Here is a 21,903-nt window from a genome sequence, read left to right as displayed (position 1 = left end):
CGCATGCATTCATCGCGTCCAAGGTTCCCTGAGTATAGGCCACTACTTGGCCCCTCTCTTCACGCCGGAAATAGAAGGTGCACATGCATCATCTGAACCTTTTAGAAGGCCACACACGTGCATGTGTTTTCAGGGTAGGAAGCCTGAAACAAACTGTAGATGGTGACACACGCAAGCCTGCGTTCACACGCAAGCATCCACAACCACAAGCCGGTTTGATAAGATCTGGTTTGGTTTGTTCTTCTTGGAATCACGCACGTACGCACACAAACAGTAAAAAAAACAATGGGAAAAACAAAGGGCCTACAGTATGGGTGCCAATGTGGTTAGGTTATTTTTGTAGCAAAACGATAGGGTTGACAGCTCTATTAATCATGTTCTTTAGATAATGTGATTTATGAAAGCAAACATGACAAGATTTTGTATTAACGGCCAACATGACAAACATGTACATGGGGTGCATTTAAGTGTATTCACCTTTTCATGAAAGTGCACGTAAATAGACTAATAATAATGCTCCTACTATATTTACAGTAGCCTATATGCAACAAAGAAACCAATACCTATTTTCTAAGGTTCATAATAAACATACTAAACAAATATGAATTAACTCAAACCAAATATTAAGTATATCTTCTACAAATTTAAATAATAAAAAGAAAGAGTTCATATTGCGTTAAGATTTTAATAAGCAGCAGCAGTTGGGGAAGACAGAGTGAGTGGACAGGGGTCAGGTAACCGGACCGGGTTGCGGTCTCCACGTGAACCGCTGTATGGATTACTGCTCTGCTATGTACTGACTGCTACAGGGTTGCATATGGAATGTATGTTTATCAAATGTAAAAAATAAAAAATCGGGTATTACGAAACGAAACAACTGACGAAACAATCCTACTAACAAGTGTGATCATAGCCCAGAGAAAAGGGGTGGAGAAGACCGGGAGGAAGAGAAATAGTGAAACGATAGAACTAAATATTACGAAATGAGAAAGAAGCCTACTGGGTGCAAGAGAGTGACTGCTCAGCACCCGAAGTAGTGCCCTAATCCATTACGTCCAACGTCAAGGCCAGCATAACATATAATAACAATAATAATAACATATGTCATTAAGATTAATATAGGCCTACAACCCAACTAAATAAGAGTTCCTATTTACTCGTGTGTTGTACGTTATTATAGGGTTGTAATGCTAGTGCTAATTGCGTTGTTGTTTTTTATCCGAACCTGCTAGGAGACACCACCTTCCGGCTATAAGGTGTCAGTAAGCTAGTGAACGAAGCTAATGAAAGACGCACAACTCCCTCTAGCGACCGGTTAGGGCACTTCTTTGATTTTAGTCTTCATGCATAATCGGGTTCACAAGCAGCTTTACTATTTGAAGTGGGGCTAAACTAGAAGGCGTATATCTCATTGCGCTAACCTGTTGGTCACCCCCCTCCAGCTCCACGTGTTTGAGTTCCCAGAAGCAGCGCATGGTCTCCACCTTCTCCAGGTGGCAGTACAGTGCCAGGCGCCCCAGGCGAAGGCCGTTGCTACGGTTATTGATGGACTTCAGGCCCTCCATCTTCTCGACGATAGGGGACATGGGGATGGGCGGTGGAGGTGGGAGCCCGGACGAAAGCACCCTGTCGTTCTTTCTGTCAGACACCAGATCAGCGCACTGAGCCGTCTTCTCAGACCTGCAATCCAAACGAATAACCGATTTTAGTTTGTCTGTTTGTCTTGCAGTCGCATTGAGGCTGTTAACATTGGCACTGGTGGGTCTTTTACCTTCAATGTATACCGCCATGTGTGCAAGGCAGGGCCGTCCCTAGCCCTTTTGGTGCCCAAGGCAAGATCAGCAAAAGGTTAACGGCCCCTTCTGCTGATCTTGCCTATATGGCACCAAAAAAAGGCACAGAGAAAAATTACCAAAAAAGTGCAATGATAATCAAATTAATTGATCAAACCACAGAAGCTTTTTATAGCCATGAATACATCCAGGTGGAGGAGACAGTATATAACACAATTCATATTCACGTTGTATCCAGGGCTGTAGTGGAGGGTAAACGCACGTAAACGCCGTTTACGCACCTCTGGAATTTAGGAAATGGCGTTTACGCACCTCAAAATAGCGTTTACGCACCTCAAAGTTCCCTGTGCCATGTATTCCGTTGGAATAATCGGAAATAAATTCAGCATCATTTTAAAACACCTAAGACAAGGTTTCATATTGTTGAACAAATAAACGCTGTAATCTGAATCATTTTCATCTGCGCTGTAGGCCTATGCTATTATGGTCTGTGACCCTCCAATCAGTGCCTTGCGGCTGCGGCAGCGACACCAATCAGGATCCAGGAAAATATGTAAACAGGAAGTATGTAAACACATGGCCCTGCGCGTTGTGGATTATCATGCCTGCCTACCTGTCATTAATTAGCCATGGATATCAGGCGATTTTTTAAGAGACCTTCGAGTGCTCCCACTCCAACAGATGCCCGAAAAAGGCCTCAAGTACAAAGTAAGACTGAAGATGATCAATTCACATGAGTTGTTTTTGTGATTTATAAATCAATTTTACTTGACGAACTATTAAGTGACTACGAGCATTCAGATTGGCCAATGCGTAGTCATGCTATCCGTGTACTGCCCACGTCAAAATGAGTGAAAGTCAGTCAGAGTTTTACTATCCATATTAAACTCCGGTTTCGGCGTATCAACTTCAGTATAGCTTGGTCGCTATGTTAAAGCCTCAATTTGGAGATGCGAGGTTGGCGGTTGCAGCCGTGGACTCCGCGGCTGAACCGTGGATCGGGCGGATGACGCGACAAAAAAATATATTTTAATTAAATTCGGGCGGTTGGCGGTTAAACCAATAAAAATATAAATATTTATAAATATTTGTATTTCATATATTATAAATATTTGTATTTTATTATTTATTTTCTTTAAAGTTATTTTCCCAGCAAACTGGCCTGTTCCCTAGAGGAGCAGTATGGGGAATCCAAGTTGAAACAACTTGCCCAAAGGTTGACTTGATGACAGAAAAATTCTTGAAGGCTATAGGGATTTTAAGGATAACTCAAGCATCATTCCAGAAAACCTTGCACCACTCCTGAATATCGACCATCTCATTCCAGTTAGCACTGCTGAGTGTGAGAGGGGGTTCAGCTTAATGAACATCATAGTGTGCCCCCTGAGATGCAGTCTGCACTTGGTCACAGTGTCGTCCTTGATGTTTATTCAACTGAATGGCCCACCACAAAGTTCAATCCAACACGTATGTGAAGTCCTGGCTGGTGAAGCACAGGGGAGCCATGAACTCTAGAACACGCCCCTGCAAGGCAGGACCTGACGTGGAGGACAAGGAGGCCCTCTGGGTACTACTGTGAAAAGCATGCATACTAATACTCACACATACACACATGCCATAGATAGATAGTTCCTAATCTACACATACTTTTCTTTACTGTTGAAATTTGAATAACTTGAATAAACTACAAACACATTCATTGACTGTCATTGATTGATTTAATATGACTTTAATTGATAACATAATGGAATATAGCCAGGCTAGCCTTACAGAGTCGCAACACTTTGCGTTGCGTTGTGTCGAGGTCGGTCTGATCAAAAAATTCATAGTTTACCCACCTCTAATTTGACCACTACAGCCCTGGTTGTATCTAAAATCTCCAATGTGCGGGTTATAAATATAACATTTTAATGGCGTAGGCCTACTAGGTTAAATTTATTCTGTTCATTTCATTGCGATTTATCGAAAACAAGACATTTATTGAAAATGTTTTGCTTGGCATAGCGGATGGTTTTCTAGATATGAATGTGAAATCTGATGTGTGACACTAGAGTTAAAGGGGTAGTTCGGAATTTTGGACATAGGGCCTGATTCCGAAGTGAGCATTGGTATTCTATATCACTGGAGACAGTTTTCAACACATTTCATTCAGTCCTTCTAGTTGCAGAGTTCGCTCGTGCTAGGCTAGCGCACGTCAACGGGCAATGCTAGCCTGCTATTAAAAACAGTCTTACCCACTCCACAGTACACCCGAGGTAAATCAATTATAACGCCAGACTAGGGCTGGGCGATATGGGCCAAAATGAATATCTCGATATTTTTTTACTATATCTCGATACACGATATATATCTCGATATATTTTGAATCTCCTCTAGAGCACATCATAAATGCTCGATTCAACCATGTCTGGCATAATGTTACGTCAGTAATAATTCTAGTATTACTGAAACATAAGTCTGCATGTAGATTACATGAAACAACATATTGTTTAAACTCATCAGTGCTTTCTATTGGAACAATTTAGAACTTGCACATAAGAAAAGGAAAATCACAGCAAGTTAGATTTACCAACACAGCATTTATTCAAACCGTTAATTATTTATTAACAGTTTGAATAATAATTATTATATATACACTGCCAGACGAAGGATCCAGTGCTATTCTTTTTCGAAACCAAATCCTCAGTTTCCATCCTTTTTTCTCTTTCTGGCTGTTCTCACTCACCGGTCGGAGGTACACGCACCTACAGCAGCGCGCCTTCCAGACTACGTCACACACGCGCGTCCATGAGAATCTCGTGGACTCGCAATGGGCGGGGGGAGTGAGTTTAGAGAGCCACCGGAAATAGCGAGAGAAGGGAACGCTGTGCGTTAAAAAAAAACCGAGAAGCCCAATCCCTATGAGAGCTCCCCACGCTACGGCCATCAGGATGCGCACAGAGCTTTTATCCGTGATATTATATAACCTATTATATTATATTATATTATATATTATTATATATAGAGCTCCGGGAGTCGCAAACGGCAACAATCACTTTCTCCTCCGTGCTGCAGTTCACCCCGGACTGCACTGCACCGAGTTTGACGGTTGAACGCTGGTTGGCTGTTACGTTACACATGTCACTCAGTGGCCACGCTGTTGAACGCTGATTGGCAGATACGCGTCTCTACGTTCACTTTGTATGAGATCTTGTCGCCCCGTCGCGTGAAAGCACAACGAGTATGCCGGCGGCGGCAAAAAGAAACATTGCGTCCCAATTTATATTCGATGTTCGCGATATGGGCATTTTATACATCCCCTGGAGAACATCTCGCGATACATCGCATATATTCGATATATCGCCCAGCCCTACGCCAGACTATAGATTGAAATGTCTGTGTTGATAGAATAATGTTAGAAATAAAACTAACCTTGCATCGCATGAATCATCGAGGGACTACTTTCTCAGCAGAAGCGGAATTATACTATGCGCTGGTTAGGTTTGTAACCGAATCACGACAGAAGAACGTAAACAGAGAAGCGTGGGACAGAAGCGCAATTGAACGACTAGGCAACATGATGGTTCAGTGTGCTTTTAGAAATTGTAGAAATAAACGGTACAGATGGGCACCACAAAGTTTCCACCAATTTCCAGTGCGAGATCCAGAAAGGACTCAACTGTGGCTTGTTGCTGCTGGCTTTGACATCAAAACACCGGCTCGTACATGTACGGTTCGTTGGATACAACAAATTCCTCATAATCGTCTTCAAAAGCAGACTCCTAACTCCTCCAACCGTGGCCATATCTTGTTAATTTAATACGCTTGTAGAATTCCTTCGTTCACTGTACTCTGCGTTTGTAGCAATGACAGCGGCAGGTAACCTAGGTATCAGTCCGCCGCTGCCGTAGCCTACGTACAGGAATATAAACACTGCTGCTGAGACCCCGCAATTCCCTCAAAATGCAATGCAATGCAAGGTTGGTTTTATTTCTAACATTATTCTATAAACAGACATTTAGATTTATAGTCTGTCGTTATAATTGATTTACCTCGGGTGTACTGTGGAGTGGGTAAGACTGTTTTTAATAGCAGGCTAGCATTGCCCGTTGACGTGCGCTAGCCTAGCACGAGCGAACTCTGCAACTAGAAGGACTGAATGAAATGTGTTGAAAACTGTCTCCATCCAGTGATATAGAATACCAATGCTCACTTCGGAATCAGGCCCTATGTCCAAAATTCCGAACTACCCCTTTAATTGGGTTGGGGGTCACTGTGTACTGTTATGTCCCACAGTGTACTGCTGGATTTCCGTTCTCTATGGGATGATGGGGAAAGTGAAGGAGGGATCTGCGCTGATACCCACTGGCGACAAAAGGCTTTCTGCTGATCTTAACCTGTCCAGCCTAGGGCGATAAAGCTGATGCCAACCGGGGCTATTTTTATCCTGTGACTGTGTGTATGTGTCTGTATGGGGGGGAGGGGGGTGCAAATCTATTGCCTGTGTTGTGCTATTAACAGTTTCAGAGGGTGTTCCCTCTCATCACGGTCCGACACCAACCAGAGACGAATCGTTGCCAGGGCCGATTATTCAGCATCAGAGGTTTCCTCCGGGCAAGCTTCAACTCTGGCACTAGAGCAAAGAGCCAGCCAGAGAAGCACCTGTCCCTGTCCCGTTCATCAGCTCCCCAACATTTGTCCCTTCCTACACGGCCAGAGAATCTCTTAGTGCAGCATCAAACATTTTTTTGCAAGAAGGGGGGACGGGGGGGCTTAATTCATCCAACCATTTAATATGCTCCACTAGATATTACTGGGTGTACCACTTTTTTTTCCAGCTTGTGGTATGCTTATCCCTGGCGACGCTACCCGATGTATGTGGGATCTTATTCTTGAAATAGATAAATGAGACGAATAGACGAATAACAAAACAAATAATTTAGATCATGGAAAAAATGCATTATAAATATTGTTCAGTAAATAAAGTAATAAAAAAAAGTGTCAATTTGGAAATACAATTTGTTTCAGATTGTAATGTTTTCCTTTTGGTGCTTTGTGTTAATTTGCTAAATTTGCTTAGTTTGCTATTCAAACACACCAAGTAGCGTTGTTTGCTTTTCCTTTCCACTGTTTCCCACAGTCAATAGCCTTCTCCCAATAATACAGTTTATTGTGTATAAAGTGTGGCACTCTCAACTCAACCATTGCATGTGCATTTATCTATTTTTCACAGTTTAGCGTTACGCTTAAGGTCAAAGGTCGGGAACCACCTAGCTAAGCTTTTTCTTGCTCATGATAAAATTTGAGCACTGTTGGCATAACTATTCAGTCAGTTGTGCAGATTTGATAACTGAATGCAAAAGAGACAAATTAACATTTTCTTAATTTCATTTTATACTATGATTATTTTTTATTAACTTTATCAACATATATGAATGCACAATGACTATGCTGAACATATAATAATATCATATATAATAATAATAATTATCATATATAATATAATAATATGCTGATTATTGAATGAGGCTTGTTTTGATTAGCAAAAAAAAGTTACCCTTTATAGAATTCATTCCCTTTTTTATAGCACAAGAAGATCTTTTTTATGATCTTATCCAAACAGACAGGGTGTGTGTGGAGACATATATTTACACAAGGTGTTAAGGGTAAACAGAGAGAGAGTGCAACAGTTGTCTGTTGTCATGGTCACCATACTATAAAGACATTTTGGTCTTGCATACTGAACAGGCTTTGAGGAACTAGCATGCCTGATTTATGGCGTTCACCATGGCCTGCCACAGTATGAGGGGATCCCCCGTGCCCCCTGCCCCCAACTCCCCTATACTCTCCAGGGTCCTGGTGACCCCGAGGGTCAGCTACTTTAAAGAGCTTATTTAGTGGGCGTCACAGCAGTTGGCAGTGAGAGAGAGGTCAACATGGCTGGATGTAAACCTGAAATGGAAAACAACTCTCTATCACTATTACTGAACAGCACTGTCTATTAGATTAACTAGTCACAGTAACTGTCGTGCTTAGAGGCAATGAGAACATAAATAAAACATAAATAAAAAACAATAGAAATGACCTTCACAATAGAAATGAATTGTGGCCACCTCAACTCATGTGTTGCAAAATTACATAAGGATGCAGTGTATGGAAAGTGAGCGCACAGGTAACACTTTAGAATAAAGTTCATAAAGGTCATGCAGTAATAAGCATTAGTAAAGGGGTTAGCGTTAGTTGGTTAGCTTAACCCTTTTGAATAATGTATCAATGTTTATCTTAATTTACATGAATACTATTACCTTCGTCTACAAATTCAAAACACGAACACCGTTCGTAAATGATAACTAAACCATTGGTTAACCGTTAATGAACTGTTACCAATGTTAATTAGAAGTGCATTAATTAATGTCATGTTATTGTGACATGTAACCAGTGCATGTGTATGTATTTGGCCATGCACCGCATGAACATACATTGCATGGAGTGGTTTGGTGTGTTAACGTCTAAGCAATGCTGTGGTTTGTGTTGGGACTGTCCCATCCCTGCCACTGGTAATCCCCTCCGATAAAATAGCCGACAGGGGGGACCCGATCCGTCTTCCCCACAATAATCCTTCTATGTAACTGATAGGAAGTGCTGTGTGAGTCTCCTAGCTCTTAAAGCAACAACGAAGACAGAGCCAGCTATGTGTGCGTGTGTCATCTAAAGTGTGTGCCCGTGTTTATGGGTATGTGTTTGTGTGTGTGTGTGTTTTGTGTGTGTGTGTGCCTGTGTGTGGTGTGCAGATGAGAGCAAACTTTGCAGTCACAACAGGTCTTGCAAGGTGATCCGCTGGCATCGAGTGACTCTGCTTCTATTTTCACGGTTATTTTTGCATTGGAGGCTACGTTAATGGACTGTATAAAGGTCCTGAATATGATAATGTAGCTCATTAGTGGAAACCTCATCTGCGTGTCTCGATAATTACTATTCAAGATGTACACGGTTATGGCTAATTGCTATGGCAAAGTCAAATTTCAAGGGGACAGATATATATTATTCAAATTAAGATTTTCTCCCTGATTTACATCCCATTCAGAGATATGTTCACAAATTGAGTCAATTGCGTGTCCAGTAACTGGGCATCGTAGAGTATGAACCAAATTATCACCATAAACAATGGTCAAAAGTCATTATCTCCCTTGACTCAATAACATCTAACCATCACGACCATTACATAGTTGTTTAGTGTCCACTAAATGATGTGTTGCGAATGTTAGTTGGCGGGGTGGTTCTGTGCTGTGAATATTCTGTACAATACATGGACATGTTCATGCACACACACTTGTTTGTCTATGTTTGTGTGTGTGTGTGTGTGTTTTTTGTGTGTGTGTGTGTGTGTGTGTGTGTGTGTGTGTGTGTGTGTGTGTGTGTGTGTGTGTGTGTGTGTGTGTGTGTGTGTGTGTGTGTGTGTGTGTGTGTGTGTGTGTCTGTGTAGATGCACGTCTGTGTTTCAGGCTGAGAGCGCGTACACACACATGTGTGTGCGTACATATACTTCCGTGTGTGTGTGTTCGGGCTAGCATGACGCATACATGGCAACATCAGTGAGTGTGGCTTTCCCAGTCTTATAAGCATGGGTGATGGACGAAGAGGCCCCGCTTGGCGCGTCCTAGGAAGGCCCCATGTGGACAGTCGTCACCAGAGGGATCTTCTAGGAATCTCCCCTGCACGGCATAACACATGGCACGTCCATCATAGGCTGTTGAGGGGATTTGGGTTCCCATACAGGGACGCAGTTGGCTGATTCGGAACACCGCTGAGTTGTTTAGCGTTATGCTTATGTGATCTTTGCAAACTCTCTTTGACTCACAGACTGGCCGTTCTTTTGATTGATAACATTGGTAACATTTTGAAATTGATATGATCTAACCAAAGATGTTTCTTTAGCAAGCTTGTCTTTAACAAACCTGCTTGACAACCTGGCCATTTGAGCCAAAAATAGTTTAAAAAGAATAATATAATCACTGACATCATAAGGGTTTTGAGTAATTGGTAGATGTTGTTGTTAATTGATAGTTCTGATGGTTCAACACTCTAGATCACTCATGTTACGGCATAACCGTGACATACTGGAGAGATACTCTCCGTGGAATGAATTAATAGGCTTGGAGGTACTCCACCCTAATATCAGGTTATCAACAGGTTTATTTTTCACCAACTAAACACCACATCGCTGCTTGGCTGTGCCTTCAAAGCCTGCTCTCCCTGATGGCTGCAGCCTTGATCAAGAACTGAAGTTCAAATCAGTGCATTCTTGTGCTTATGAAATCTGAGGTATTATTGTAGTGTCTTAAAATACTACCAAGTCTAATCTCCCCATGTATGTACATATAACACTGCACACACTCCGCATTGCTAAGGAAAGTGTCTAGAATCCATCTGCGCGCACAAACACACAAACACCCACACACACACACACACGCACACACACACACACACAGACTGACACACACTTGGACCCTTGTAGTGATTTACAGCTTTGCCAACTCCTCAAAGAAGCAACCCCTCAACAAATATACAGAGACTGTAACTGTTGAACTTTCACTCAATGCCTTTTCCATTTATCAAAGCAAAGCAGATGTCGACCTAGATTATACATTTCTTATGTAGAAACAGGTTGTTATAAAATTGAATGAATAATGTCAAACCCAATAGTTGTCAGTGCATATAAACTGCTCACTGTCAGCTGGCTGGAAGATAAACATGAAGTAACGACAAATATAAAGAAAATGTGAAGAAACTTGCCTTTGATATTTGGTTACATTTGCGATGACTAGGATCTTCTTCTCCTTTCCTCCCATATCCCTCATGGGTGTGTTGTAGCTGTAGCAGTCCCTTCCTCCAGGTTTTGCACACTGATGGACTGGGATCCTGCGTTACAGACGGTCGGGGCCCCCGTTCTCACGGATCACGAGCAAGGGAAAGTATTGATCTACTGAACACAATGCAGTGTTCTGGAGTGCGTGAGCCCAGTCCACAGCTGCCAGTGCTTTTCTCTGTCTGCAAGGTGAGTCACTGGACGCAGAGAGATGAGTCCATACAACTGGCCTGGGAGGAGGGTGGGCTCAGGGGGTCTATTGGCGGGCAGAGAGAGAGAGAGAGAGAGAGAAAGAAAGAGAGAGAGAGAGAGAGTTTGTTATGGAGGAGGGGTCTTGAGGTAGGGGGGTCTGCTTGGGGACCGGGAGATCACTCATGGCCAGCTTGCAGGACATGATCATGGGAATATTATGAGGCTTGTTTATAATGGAAAATGTTTAGCTGCCATGTGTCTGCCCACAAGGGAGGAATGGTGCCTGCCTAAGGGACAGACAGACAGACAGACAGACAGACAGACAGACAGACAGACAGACAGACAGACAGACAGACAGATATAGACAGATAGAGACAGACAGATCAGAGAGATTAAGAGATTAGACATGGGGAAGGACTGTAGTGTCCATATATTATTTATTATGCTGTATGGAACACTTAACTGTCAACGGGGTTAATAATGGCAACTGACATAATGACACAGGCCTGCAGTGAAGGCTTGTATTTTGGAGTGTGGGCAGAGATGCGCAGTATTTCAAGTACATGAATTTGTATTAAATATTTTAATCTGTTTTGGTATTTTGTAATTTGTATTCGATTCAAGTGAAGAGATTTGATACAATTTGTATTTAGATACATTATATTATTTCTGTATTTAAAATATTTAAATTAATTAAGTGCCTGACAATGAAATGAATATGTCAGACAGAATGGTTTTTGCCATGTATTTATTTTGCGGTGCTATTTTCTAGCTTTATATTTGTGTAATAAATATATATATTTATATGTAAATATAATGTTCACACATCCATTTTTTCCAAGTCAACACTTTAGTTCAGATTGTCTGACCATATCGGCGGTTGCTTAGCAACAGTATGTCATGTACTGTCATGCAAACGCACTGACTTAACGCAAGAAAATTATCAGGTTAGTCCGACTATGATTGGATTATTAAGATGCATGTTTACATGCCTGACTAAAATCGAATTGAATCAGGTTTCTCATAGTCGGATTAGATTATTCAATTGATAGTCGCATTAATCGTGCATGTATACGCTCAATCGGATTTGAATCCGATTTTGCGTTGTGCGCATGCTCAAAATTTGGGGGCCATGAGCAGGGTGTAGAAGGAGACGTTAGTCGTGTTGTTGTCGCCGTCGGAGAAACTGCGATTTATTTAAAAAGGTGGCGAAGAAGATGGAGGAACTCGTGGAAATGTAGTTACCCCCTATAAGACGTGTATCCCCGGCCGCAGAAGCACGCATGTATTCAGTGCAGGTGGAAGTACATACTATGCTTCGATTTCACCCCGTTCACCTAAGGCTGAATTAAAGTACATGTTTTTCTAAATTTTGGTCATCAACGAGGTTGTAAAGTAGTAACTTCGGGCACATCTGTCAAAATAAATGTACAATCTTTATTCATTCATTGCGCCACGGCCAAACTGACGGGGATATTCGCTGATATTATGAATCTTAAAGACTGCGTCTGGTTCTCCGACTCTCTGGTACTTCAACAACAAGTAAAGACTCGCAGTGGGGGTTATCTCAGCCATGGTGGAGAAGAATTGGGGAAAATAACTTTGGTTTTGACTCTCAGAAGTCCAGATGAACCGCGACATGAGGAGAAAGGGATTGTTGTTGCCGTATGCAGACTCCCACCGGAGCTCCTTCGTCGGAGGAGCTCCGCTGCTGCCGCAGGAGCTGCTCCGCAGCCGGAGAGCTCCACCCCAGGAGCTCCAGCGCCCGACTCCCTGCCAGGCAGACACATGGCCGACAACATTGAAATGTGTTAATAGACTAGAGAGAAGTAATTGGGTGTCAAGCAACGAAGTTGCGAGACAACCTATTGTTTTTGTATGAATTATTATTATTATTATTTTACCTCCATGGGAGTCTATGGCAGCCCATAGAATGCCTTGGTGAAAAGTTGTGATATTTTGGCACACTGGTTTAAGACAGCCCCATTAGCCCATAAAGCTAATTTCAGGTCGCTAGCCCATCAGCTCTAGTTTTGCTTGTTATTGTTGATTCAGATCTTCGATTATTGGAGGTGATCCACAAAAGCCTATATGATCGGAACAATGGGATGTCGAAGCAGAGGGTTTATTTCTTTCTAAATAAAGGGACTTCGGACTAGTGAGCTGTAGGAACAATGGGATTTTTTCGGGTTATGGAGAGGTCGGAACAATGGAGAGTCTGAGAAATTACATGGACCCGAACTGACAGCTGTCTACTGAAAACATCTTTCTCAAATGCCGCCTGTTGTTGCTAGTGACTTAAAGCGGTCAGCCCGTGGCTCTGTTACCACTAGTTGAGATGGAAGGAGGGATCCCCCACTCTGCGTTCCTTCTCAGTATTTCTTCTGTGCTAATTAATGGGAGTTTTTTCTTTCCCTCTGGGGGGCTAGGGTCAGGGTGGTGTCATAAATGTATGGCCTGTTAAGCCCTTTGAGACTGTTCTGGTGATTAATGGCTTTACAAATAATATTGAATTGAGTTTGATTGAATAGATAACCTACTGCTAAGACACACAAGATCTCGTCTTTTCACCCTCACAGAAAGCGGTTAACTGCTAAAATGATACAAAAAGTAGTTTAAAACAACTCAAGGGAAATTTGTGAATTAATAGTATTGTTCTTTAATGAATAAAGATAAATTCTCTTTGTCATATGCTTTTCAACCTTCATCCTCAGCTGTTGTGACATTTCCATTAGAACGCAGGATCTCTTCCTGTCCTGAATCCTCCTTGCATTCCCTGTCACCCCTTTGTGTGCGTTAATTAGCTTAACATGGCCTCTGTTGCGGTAGGGTTTAACAATGTGACGGACATGTGTCACCCTGCTTTAAAAGTTATTATTCATTACTTGCTATATTTAGCTCAGCCTCAATATTCCAGACCTGTTATGACAATGGCAGATCTTTGTTTTAAAGAGAGGATAATGTACTTTGTCATTCATCGGTTAAGACACTACGTGTACTTTGACCCAATGCGTAATTTTTACGGGCTAAGCTTCCTCATTCTGTTTGTATTCAGATTTTGGGTTACACCCAGCCATTGGTCCTTTGAGCTGCCTGTTCCACCCTTTGGCTCCTGTCAAGACAATCCAATCAATCACAGATCAACCCAATTGAACTGCCCAAAGTGTTAGTGGGTTCCTCCAGGCTCTCTTTTACAACGAAAGTTTCACAAGAGAGACTGGACATCAGGTCTAGCGTTTGGCGAAAGTGGTCATTTCTGGGGGATTTAATCTCAGGATATTGAATGACCACAAGCAATTTAAAATCATTTTGAAAATCTGCCTCTTGAACTTCTCGTTGACTCACTGATCATAGCATATCCTGTGAGGGCGGTATGGACCCTGACCTGGTAATTCATCCAGTACATCCGGTATGTGTAAATCTCGCCAGGGCACAGAGCAGCTAAAATAATGAATGAACCATAATTTCTTTATTATACATAGTTATTACCCATCCGTATATCGTGCTGAGTATAGCTTCTAAATATAGGTCTAAACAATGATTTAAGAGATACCAAACACCATTTTTGAGTTTTTTTCTTTTGCAATTTCTACTGGAAGGCTACGGCGGGGGAGGAATAGCCTTTTCAATGCAGGAAAAACCCTGGACTGTATATATTTGACACAGTCCTTCTTTTAGGGATGTGCATAATCTTACATGGAATCTCAATCAGGACTGCAAATCCCTTGGGAATCCCTTACAAGGTCACAGCTGTGTGGGTGGAACCACGGTTTGGCATGCAGAGCAGCTGGCCCAAGCTTTTCCCCAGGATGGTGAGCCCACTGTGGGCCTTGATTGTCAGAACCAAACAGCGGTACGAGTCGTACGACAGTGCAACATTTATGTGGCTGAGCTGTATGGCCCTGACAATAATACATATAAGTCAGCATTCAATCATTATTCAGGTACAATGATATCACAAAAGCTTAAACAAATAGCGACCTTCATTATTGGGGTGCTTTAGTTTTTTTTATGGCTATCATAAAGATTTGGATTGGTCATTTGGAATAGTGTGTAGTGTGGATACAACTGTGTGTGTGTGGGGGGGGGACTTTTGCATGTATGTGTGTGTGTGTGTGTGCGTATGTGTGTTTGTGTGTGTGTGTGTGTGTGTGTGTGGGGGGGGGGGGGGGGGGGGGGGGGGGGGGGGGGGGGGGGGGGGGGGGGGGGGGGGGGGGGGGGGGGGGGGGGGGGGGGGGGGGGGGGGGGGGGGGGGGGGGGGGGGGGGGGGGGGGGGGGGGGGGGGGGGGGGGGGGGGGGGGGGGGGGGGGGGGGGGGGGGGGGGTGGGGGGGGGGGGGGGGGGGGGGGGGGGGGGGGGGGGGGGGGGGGGGGGGGGGGGGGGGGGGGGGGGGGGGGGGGGGGGGGGGGGGGGGGGGGGGGGGGGGGGGGGGGGGGGTGGGGGGGGGGGGGGGGGGGATTCCAAACCACTTAGGTATCCTGTGTTTTTCCGCTATGTATAAAATAATATTCTCTCTCTCTCTATACTTTTGAGAGCCTTATAACTTTAATTAGTTGACCACATGGAGTGGTTGAGATGTGTTGAGAAAAAGGGAATGGGATTGCTATACAGTGCTCATGCTTGAATTTGATTTGGCAAGTCATTCCAGCTATATCAAATGTTCAACACCTGGTTTGGTTGCATTGGCCGAGACCATTGACCTCAACTACAAATTAGGATTACATTGAATACAAACTTTAAAAATGGGATCCCATACATATTTTTCATTGTTGGCAAACAGACCCACACATGCACACAGGCACACAAAAACCTAAAACCCACAAAAAATTACTGAAAACCCTGTTCAATGAGTTGTTAGTATCACAAGATGTCTTGCATCTACTGATTGGCCGGATGGACGGTATAAGATATTTAGTTATTGTTCTTCTCTTAAAGAGTTTTTTTGACTATTTTTATAAGGATATAGGAAATAAGGTTATTTTTCACTTACCCGTCAAAAGAGAAGCACCGTACCTTTTTTGGTCTGGTATCAGTGCTCAATTCGGGCAATCATTTGACTGAGTTAGCCTAAATCTATGGGAGCTGTTTCAGATTCAATCGATAAAGTCAGTTCGTGAAGTGAAGGAAAAATAAATAATGTGATTCAGTGAATACCCCGAAAAAACGTATATCCTTTTTAATGAAAACTATTGCACACAATCAAATACTGTAATTTATGTTCTGTATAGGCTAGGCCTTAATTTAAGATAATAATATACAAAGCTACGATTCATATTCTATAGTTCTAGAGCAATACAGGTGTGGTTAAAAAAAACTATGTAGACCAAAGGACAAGGGCGGGTCATGCATTATCATGGCATTGCTTACTGACAGTCCAAGAGAAGATTATAAGCTTTATCTGTGTGCTTAACTGTAGGAGTGTTCCACCTCACATTGTTGTAACTTTTGGTGGCCTTATCTTGACAGTCTGATTTATTGGTTATAACGTGTGACCCCTCCCACTTGGCTCCCACCTCGCCGTTTCGTCGACGTTCATCGTTCATCCACTGTACCTACTTGTAGACCTACTTCCGATCAACGGGGTCCGTGCGCCGTCGGGTCTGCTTTTCTACTTACAAAGAAAGGAACTATCAGGTTGGCAAACTTAATATATTTGGTTCCAACAGTGAATAATGATGTTTGTTTTTGGCATAGTTGTTCTATGCACGCAAGTAATACATTAATGAGGAGGTCCTGTGTATATCCGTACTTCCGGGAGCGGGCGGTTCAACTTTCAACGCAAACACAGAACTTACTACGACTAGTGTATTGGATTATTTTATTATGTAAATATACATCATTTGACCATGTTTATCTTCACAGGAGGACCACACACACGCAGCCATGACCAACCTTGGTAGCTCAAACACAATATTTGCTTTGGACATTTTCCGAACACTGAGCCAAGCGAGCCCAAAGGGGAATGTCTTTCTGTCCCCTTTGAGTATAAGCTCGGCTCTAGCTATGGTGTACCTGGGCGCTAAAGGGGACACCGCCTCTCAAATGCAGAAGGTACCCAACACATCACAGCGCGCGCGCGCGTGTGTGTGTGTGCATGTGTGAGTGTGTGCGCGCGCGCGTGTGTGTGTGTGTGTGTGTCGGTGACGGTCTGTGTGTGCGCGTGTGAAATGTATCATGTACTTTTTTGTATCAATTATATTTTAACACCAGCATATAGTATTATAATTGTATCAATTCAAATTGATAATTTAAGTCGTATTTTAAAGAAAAGAGAGTAGGACTAGGCTACTTTATTGATCCAATACAAGAAATTCAAACCTGTTATCATGTAAATGATTTACATAGATATTCAAATAATACAATTAATGATGAACATTAAAATGTAATAATGTAGGCTAATACAATCGAAATCTTTATTATTACGGTTATTACTTAGTTATGATAGCCTGTCTACCAATGACGACAGAGAACTATGAAGTATTAAAAAGTCTGGACTGCTTAGAAAAAACGACAAAGAACGCCAAGAATAAAGGGTGTGTCTAAAGATGAAAGCTTGTCATTACTGTTGCACTTTGAACTCTTTTCCCTCTAGTAGGCCTATAGATGGGCAAACCGCCCATTTACTACAGTCAACTGTCTTTGCATTGTGGATAAATATTATAGATCGATTGTGTTCTATATTTTTTATGTTTTTCTAAATTCTGTTCTTTGCAGACTCTCTCTTTCTCCTCTGAAGACATTCACACAGATTTCCAGACACTCAATGTTGATATCAACTCTTCATCGACTGCGTATATCCTAAAACTAGCCAACCGTCTTTATGGGGAAAACAATGCTCACTTCCTCCCGGTCAGTGTGTTTTGTTTTTTGTAGTTCTTTCCAAAAATATATGACAGCATTAATTCTGTGATTTTGCATTTGTTTACCTTTCTTAATACACATTATACAGACATTTCTAGAAGCCACCCAGAAGTTCTACAATGCTGACCTGAAGGCAGTGGACTTCATTGGTGCTCCAGAAGATTGTAGAGTGGAGATCAACGACTGGGTTGAACAGCAGACTGAGAGTAAATATATTAAGAGAAACTGGGTCCAGAGTTGGGAACGTCACTGAAACACTATCATATCAATGGAATCTCAATTAATAGGTGTCTGTCTGTTTGTCTACAGATAAGATCAAAGATCTCCTGAAGTCTGGTACTGTAACTCCCATGACAAGGCTGGCTCTGGTGAATGCCATCTACTTTAAAGGCATCTGGCTCAACCAATTTGAAAAGGCAAACACCAAACAGATGGTCTTCAAACTAAACCAGGTGAAATATTAAATGTCAGATTATGACTGAATCCTCATGTGTATGTGGCCTTATTGATTATTTGATGAGGGGCAGGGTAGTCTTGGTTCCCAGTTGTTCGACTCCCAGTGGTTGAAAGGTTTTGTTGACTTAGCTGATCTTGGTACATCCTTCAGCAAGATGCCTAAAAGCTACCTGCTCCTTAATGGTACGCATCTTAGCTCTCTGCTGAATGAATAGTGTACATTAAAATTATACAAATATTTACACTGTATAGCAAGTGTATTCATCATGTTTATGGTTTCCTTCATGCAAGAACGAGAGCAAGCCTGTCGAGATGATGTACCAGATGAAGAAGCTGCCCTTCAACTACATCCCTGACTACAGCTTGCAGATCTTGGAGCTTCCCTATGTCAAGGAGGAGCTTAGCATGTTCGTCTTGCTGCCTGAAGAGTCAACAGACGGCTCAGACCCACTTCTTAAGGTAATGCCATACCATAGTCAATGGTAGGTGAATGATAACGCAAGAAACGGGAAACGGCTTGGCTTCAGTTCCAAAAAAACATAATCATGGCCACACAGATTATGGTTGTGAATCATGTTACTCTTGTAGAGAAGTGAAGATTCAAGTTTAGAAATTAGCTCTAAATGTGTGTGACGGTAACCTGGGCACCAACATCATAAACAATGCATTTTTATGCAATTTTTTTTTTTATACAAAAACAACACTTGAAATCGCTTTCGAAGATAACTGTATGGTATGTAATTATATATTTACTAATGATCGGATGTGTGTGTGTGTTTGTGTTTAGCTGGAGAAAGAACTAACACAAGAAAAGCTGGATGAATGGACCAACAGGGAAAACATGGACACACAATCAGATGTCTTAGTTCACCTTCCTAAGTTCAAATTGGAGGAAGACTATGAACTCAAAGAGGCATTGGGCAAAATGGGCATGACTGATGTCTTCATTGGGGGGAAAGCTGATCTTTCTGGAATGAATAGGGAAGGAGGCCTCTTCCTGTCTACGGTGGCCCACAAGGCCTTTGTCGAGGTGAATGAGGAGGGGACAGAGGCTGCTGCAGCAACAGCTGGCATGATATCCTTTTGTATGTTGCAAGAGGAGCACTTCACAGCAGATCATCCGTTCCTGTTCTTCATAAGGCACAACAAGACAAAGAGCATCCTGTTCTTTGGTCGGTTCTCTTCCCCTAAGTAAATAAAACAGGTTGAACTTTATGCCTTAAGATATTTAAGTCTAAAATCTGCCATGTAAATGAATTAAATACTAAAACATTCACGCTTGAAAAATCATTTTTAACATAGAGATATTGAAATGAAGGTTCATGCTGAAAAATGATGGCAAAAAATATATAACATGGGTATAAAAGGATGACATATGGAAAGAAATACAGGGTTAATTTTTTTTAAAGGGGATCTTTTATGCTTTTTCGACTTTTATGACCTATAAACGTTGTTATAATGATTGATAGTAATGTTTAACCATACTAAAGTGTCAAATAATGACGTGCATGCATTTCGACGTATTCCCTGCTGACAGTCTGGGGTGGCTGTGCAGAGCGCTAAACACTCGGGACAACGTTTGCGATTCACTTGTTCACATTTCCGGGAAATCATCTACATAGGTAGAGGCACTCCTGCCGCGCCCCCATATGCCTGGTCAAATCTGCGCGCGCGCGCTTCAAGGAAGGTAACCAATCACAACGGAGTTGGGTTGGCAGGAGGGGGCGAGGGGGCGGAGAAGGACGAAACCGAGCGTTGACAGAGAATGCTGAAAGCGCCCAGATGAGAGGAAGAGTTTGCCGAAAATCTACATCGTTTTTTGTGTATGGTTAAACATGACTATCAATCATTATAACAACGTTTATAGGTCATAAAAGTCGAAAAAGAATAGGTCCCCTTTAAAGAATTTGCCAATATTTTTTTCTATGAAAATATACCTTTGTGAAGTTTTGCTTCAAATGAAAGCAAATATGTTCATTTCAACAGTTCTTTGGAGAAAGATTATACTGTTAATTTACTCATGCTCGCCAATGATACACATGAGTACTTTCAATTCTGATATTCTATCTTTAAATTGTAATTTATGTTGTTGGTCAATACAACAGGACTTACATTTAGATATAAATCTCTCCACGACAAATCTCCTTTCAAATAGTTAAGACCTGTATTATCACTTTAGCAGTACCGGTATATTCACTGCTAAATTTTTTCCACCGATCTTTGATCAACTACCGGTATATTAATTGCTGCTCCCTGCAGGGCAATGCCGGTAATACATATAGCACCCTTATTATTCTGAATACTAAATCTCAAGTATGAGACAGGCAGTAATGCCAGTAACGTGTTACTGGCCTCGGAACCACTTTTTTCAGTAACGAGTAATCTAATGCGTTACCATTTCCAAACCAGTAATCAGATAAAAATTACTCATCAAAGTCACTGCATTACTATTTTTTTTACCCGATCACCGATTGCCGTTGAGAGCGATGGAGTGGTGTGTGTTTTTGTCTGTCTGTCTGTCTGTTTGTGTGAGAGTGCGTGTGCATGTGAAGCGTAATGCCGCGTTTCCACTGCAGGGCGCGGTACGGTTCGGTTCGCCTCAGTCAGGTAGGGAGGGGGCGGTATAGCCCAGCTCAGTTCCGAGGTCACGTTTCCACCTCCGACAGTAGCCTTTATGGTAGGCTGGATGTCGATCGCCGCGGCAGCTACGTAAACATCGTGACATCATAGCAGCGCGACACAGTGTAGCCTGCTCAATAAAAACGATGGAAAATCCTCACTGCTCCATCAAGCTCCCTCTGCACGTCTTCCTCCCCAAGAATGCAGAGGAATGTCTCCACCTCCTTGTTCGCCCAAGCAGGCGTTTTACGCGACATGTTCATTGTAAAGAATAATACCTCAAGGCTACTGTTTGTTTGTTTTTATCCACACATCGCCCGGAAGTGACGATTCTGTCGACCAATCAACGGAGGGGGTGTGTAGCTTGAATTTTCCGGCACCCTTTCAGGCGTCTCAGTACCCCAACGGAGGAGTACTGAATAAGAGGGCAAAGCGAGTACGGCTCAGTCCGGGTCACGCCCACTTTTGGCGGTGGAAACGCAATCCGTACCGCACCTTAGCGAACCGAACCGTACCGCACCCTGCAGTGAAAACGCGGCATAAGTCTCCAAAGACTTCAATCTATCAGAGGCGAGTTTTCGACCCTTGCACTCTCCAGACCAGCCGCAACGCCACCGGGGTTGTTATTAGCGGACGGAAGCAGAATTTAGTTGCGCGGCGCTGACGTGTGTGTGTGTGTGTGTGCATTGTGTGTGTGTGTTTGTGTGCTGCCATGGAGCCCGACGGCAGCAGAGAGAGCGCCAGTGGGAGCTACGTTCTTATTCAGTAGTAGCTACGCCGATCTAGGCCGGATTCGCTTTTGATGGCCTTGTACCTGTGTCCGCCATGAAATTCAACTATAGCACCTATCAGCGTGGCACCTCCCCACATTTCTCCGGTATGTGTCTCTATAACGCGAGTGATATACCGCCGCCTACCTACCTTTTCTTTTCAGCACTTGTTCCTTTATCAGCGAGGAAATTGCGTAACTACTATTAAGAAGATGCAGAACTCAACACGGATCTCCAAGCTGGTCGGCAGCGGCTCTCGGCTTTGAGGGCTTCGTGAACAAAACGGACCCTTTTCAGGGCCCCTGAGGCGCTTCCGGAGCTGTCCTTTTCAGGAATCCTAGCGCCTCGTCCTGCCTCCCTGGAACCGG

At 42.8% G+C, this 21,903-nt stretch overlaps 1 protein-coding gene and 1 pseudogene across 1 annotated transcript; one reads left to right on the top strand and one right to left on the bottom strand.

Moving 5' to 3' along the window:
• LOC130393431 (myosin light chain kinase 2, skeletal/cardiac muscle-like) overlaps positions 1-14,236 on the bottom strand; it is a 41,601-nt pseudogene extending 27,365 nt beyond the window's left edge.
• A 2,117-nt stretch (positions 14,237-16,353) lies between these two features.
• Positions 16,354-19,447, top strand: LOC130393739 (leukocyte elastase inhibitor-like). Its single transcript, XM_056604454.1, has 7 exons — positions 16,354-16,463; positions 16,692-16,880; positions 17,544-17,678; positions 17,779-17,896; positions 18,000-18,142; positions 18,438-18,605; positions 18,934-19,447. The coding sequence occupies exons 2-7, from the start codon at positions 16,713-16,715 to the stop codon at positions 19,339-19,341; spliced, it is 1,140 nt and encodes a 379-aa protein (XP_056460429.1). The 5' UTR covers positions 16,354-16,463; positions 16,692-16,712; the 3' UTR covers positions 19,342-19,447.
• The last annotated feature ends 2,456 nt before the right edge of the window (positions 19,448-21,903 follow it).

The sequence above is a fragment of the Gadus chalcogrammus genome, chromosome 12, assembly GCF_026213295.1.
Source record: "Gadus chalcogrammus isolate NIFS_2021 chromosome 12, NIFS_Gcha_1.0, whole genome shotgun sequence".
NCBI classification, from domain to species: domain Eukaryota; kingdom Metazoa; phylum Chordata; class Actinopteri; order Gadiformes; family Gadidae; genus Gadus; species Gadus chalcogrammus.
Note: the sequence above shows the minus strand (reverse complement) of the source record. Positions and strands in the feature narration are given on the sequence as shown.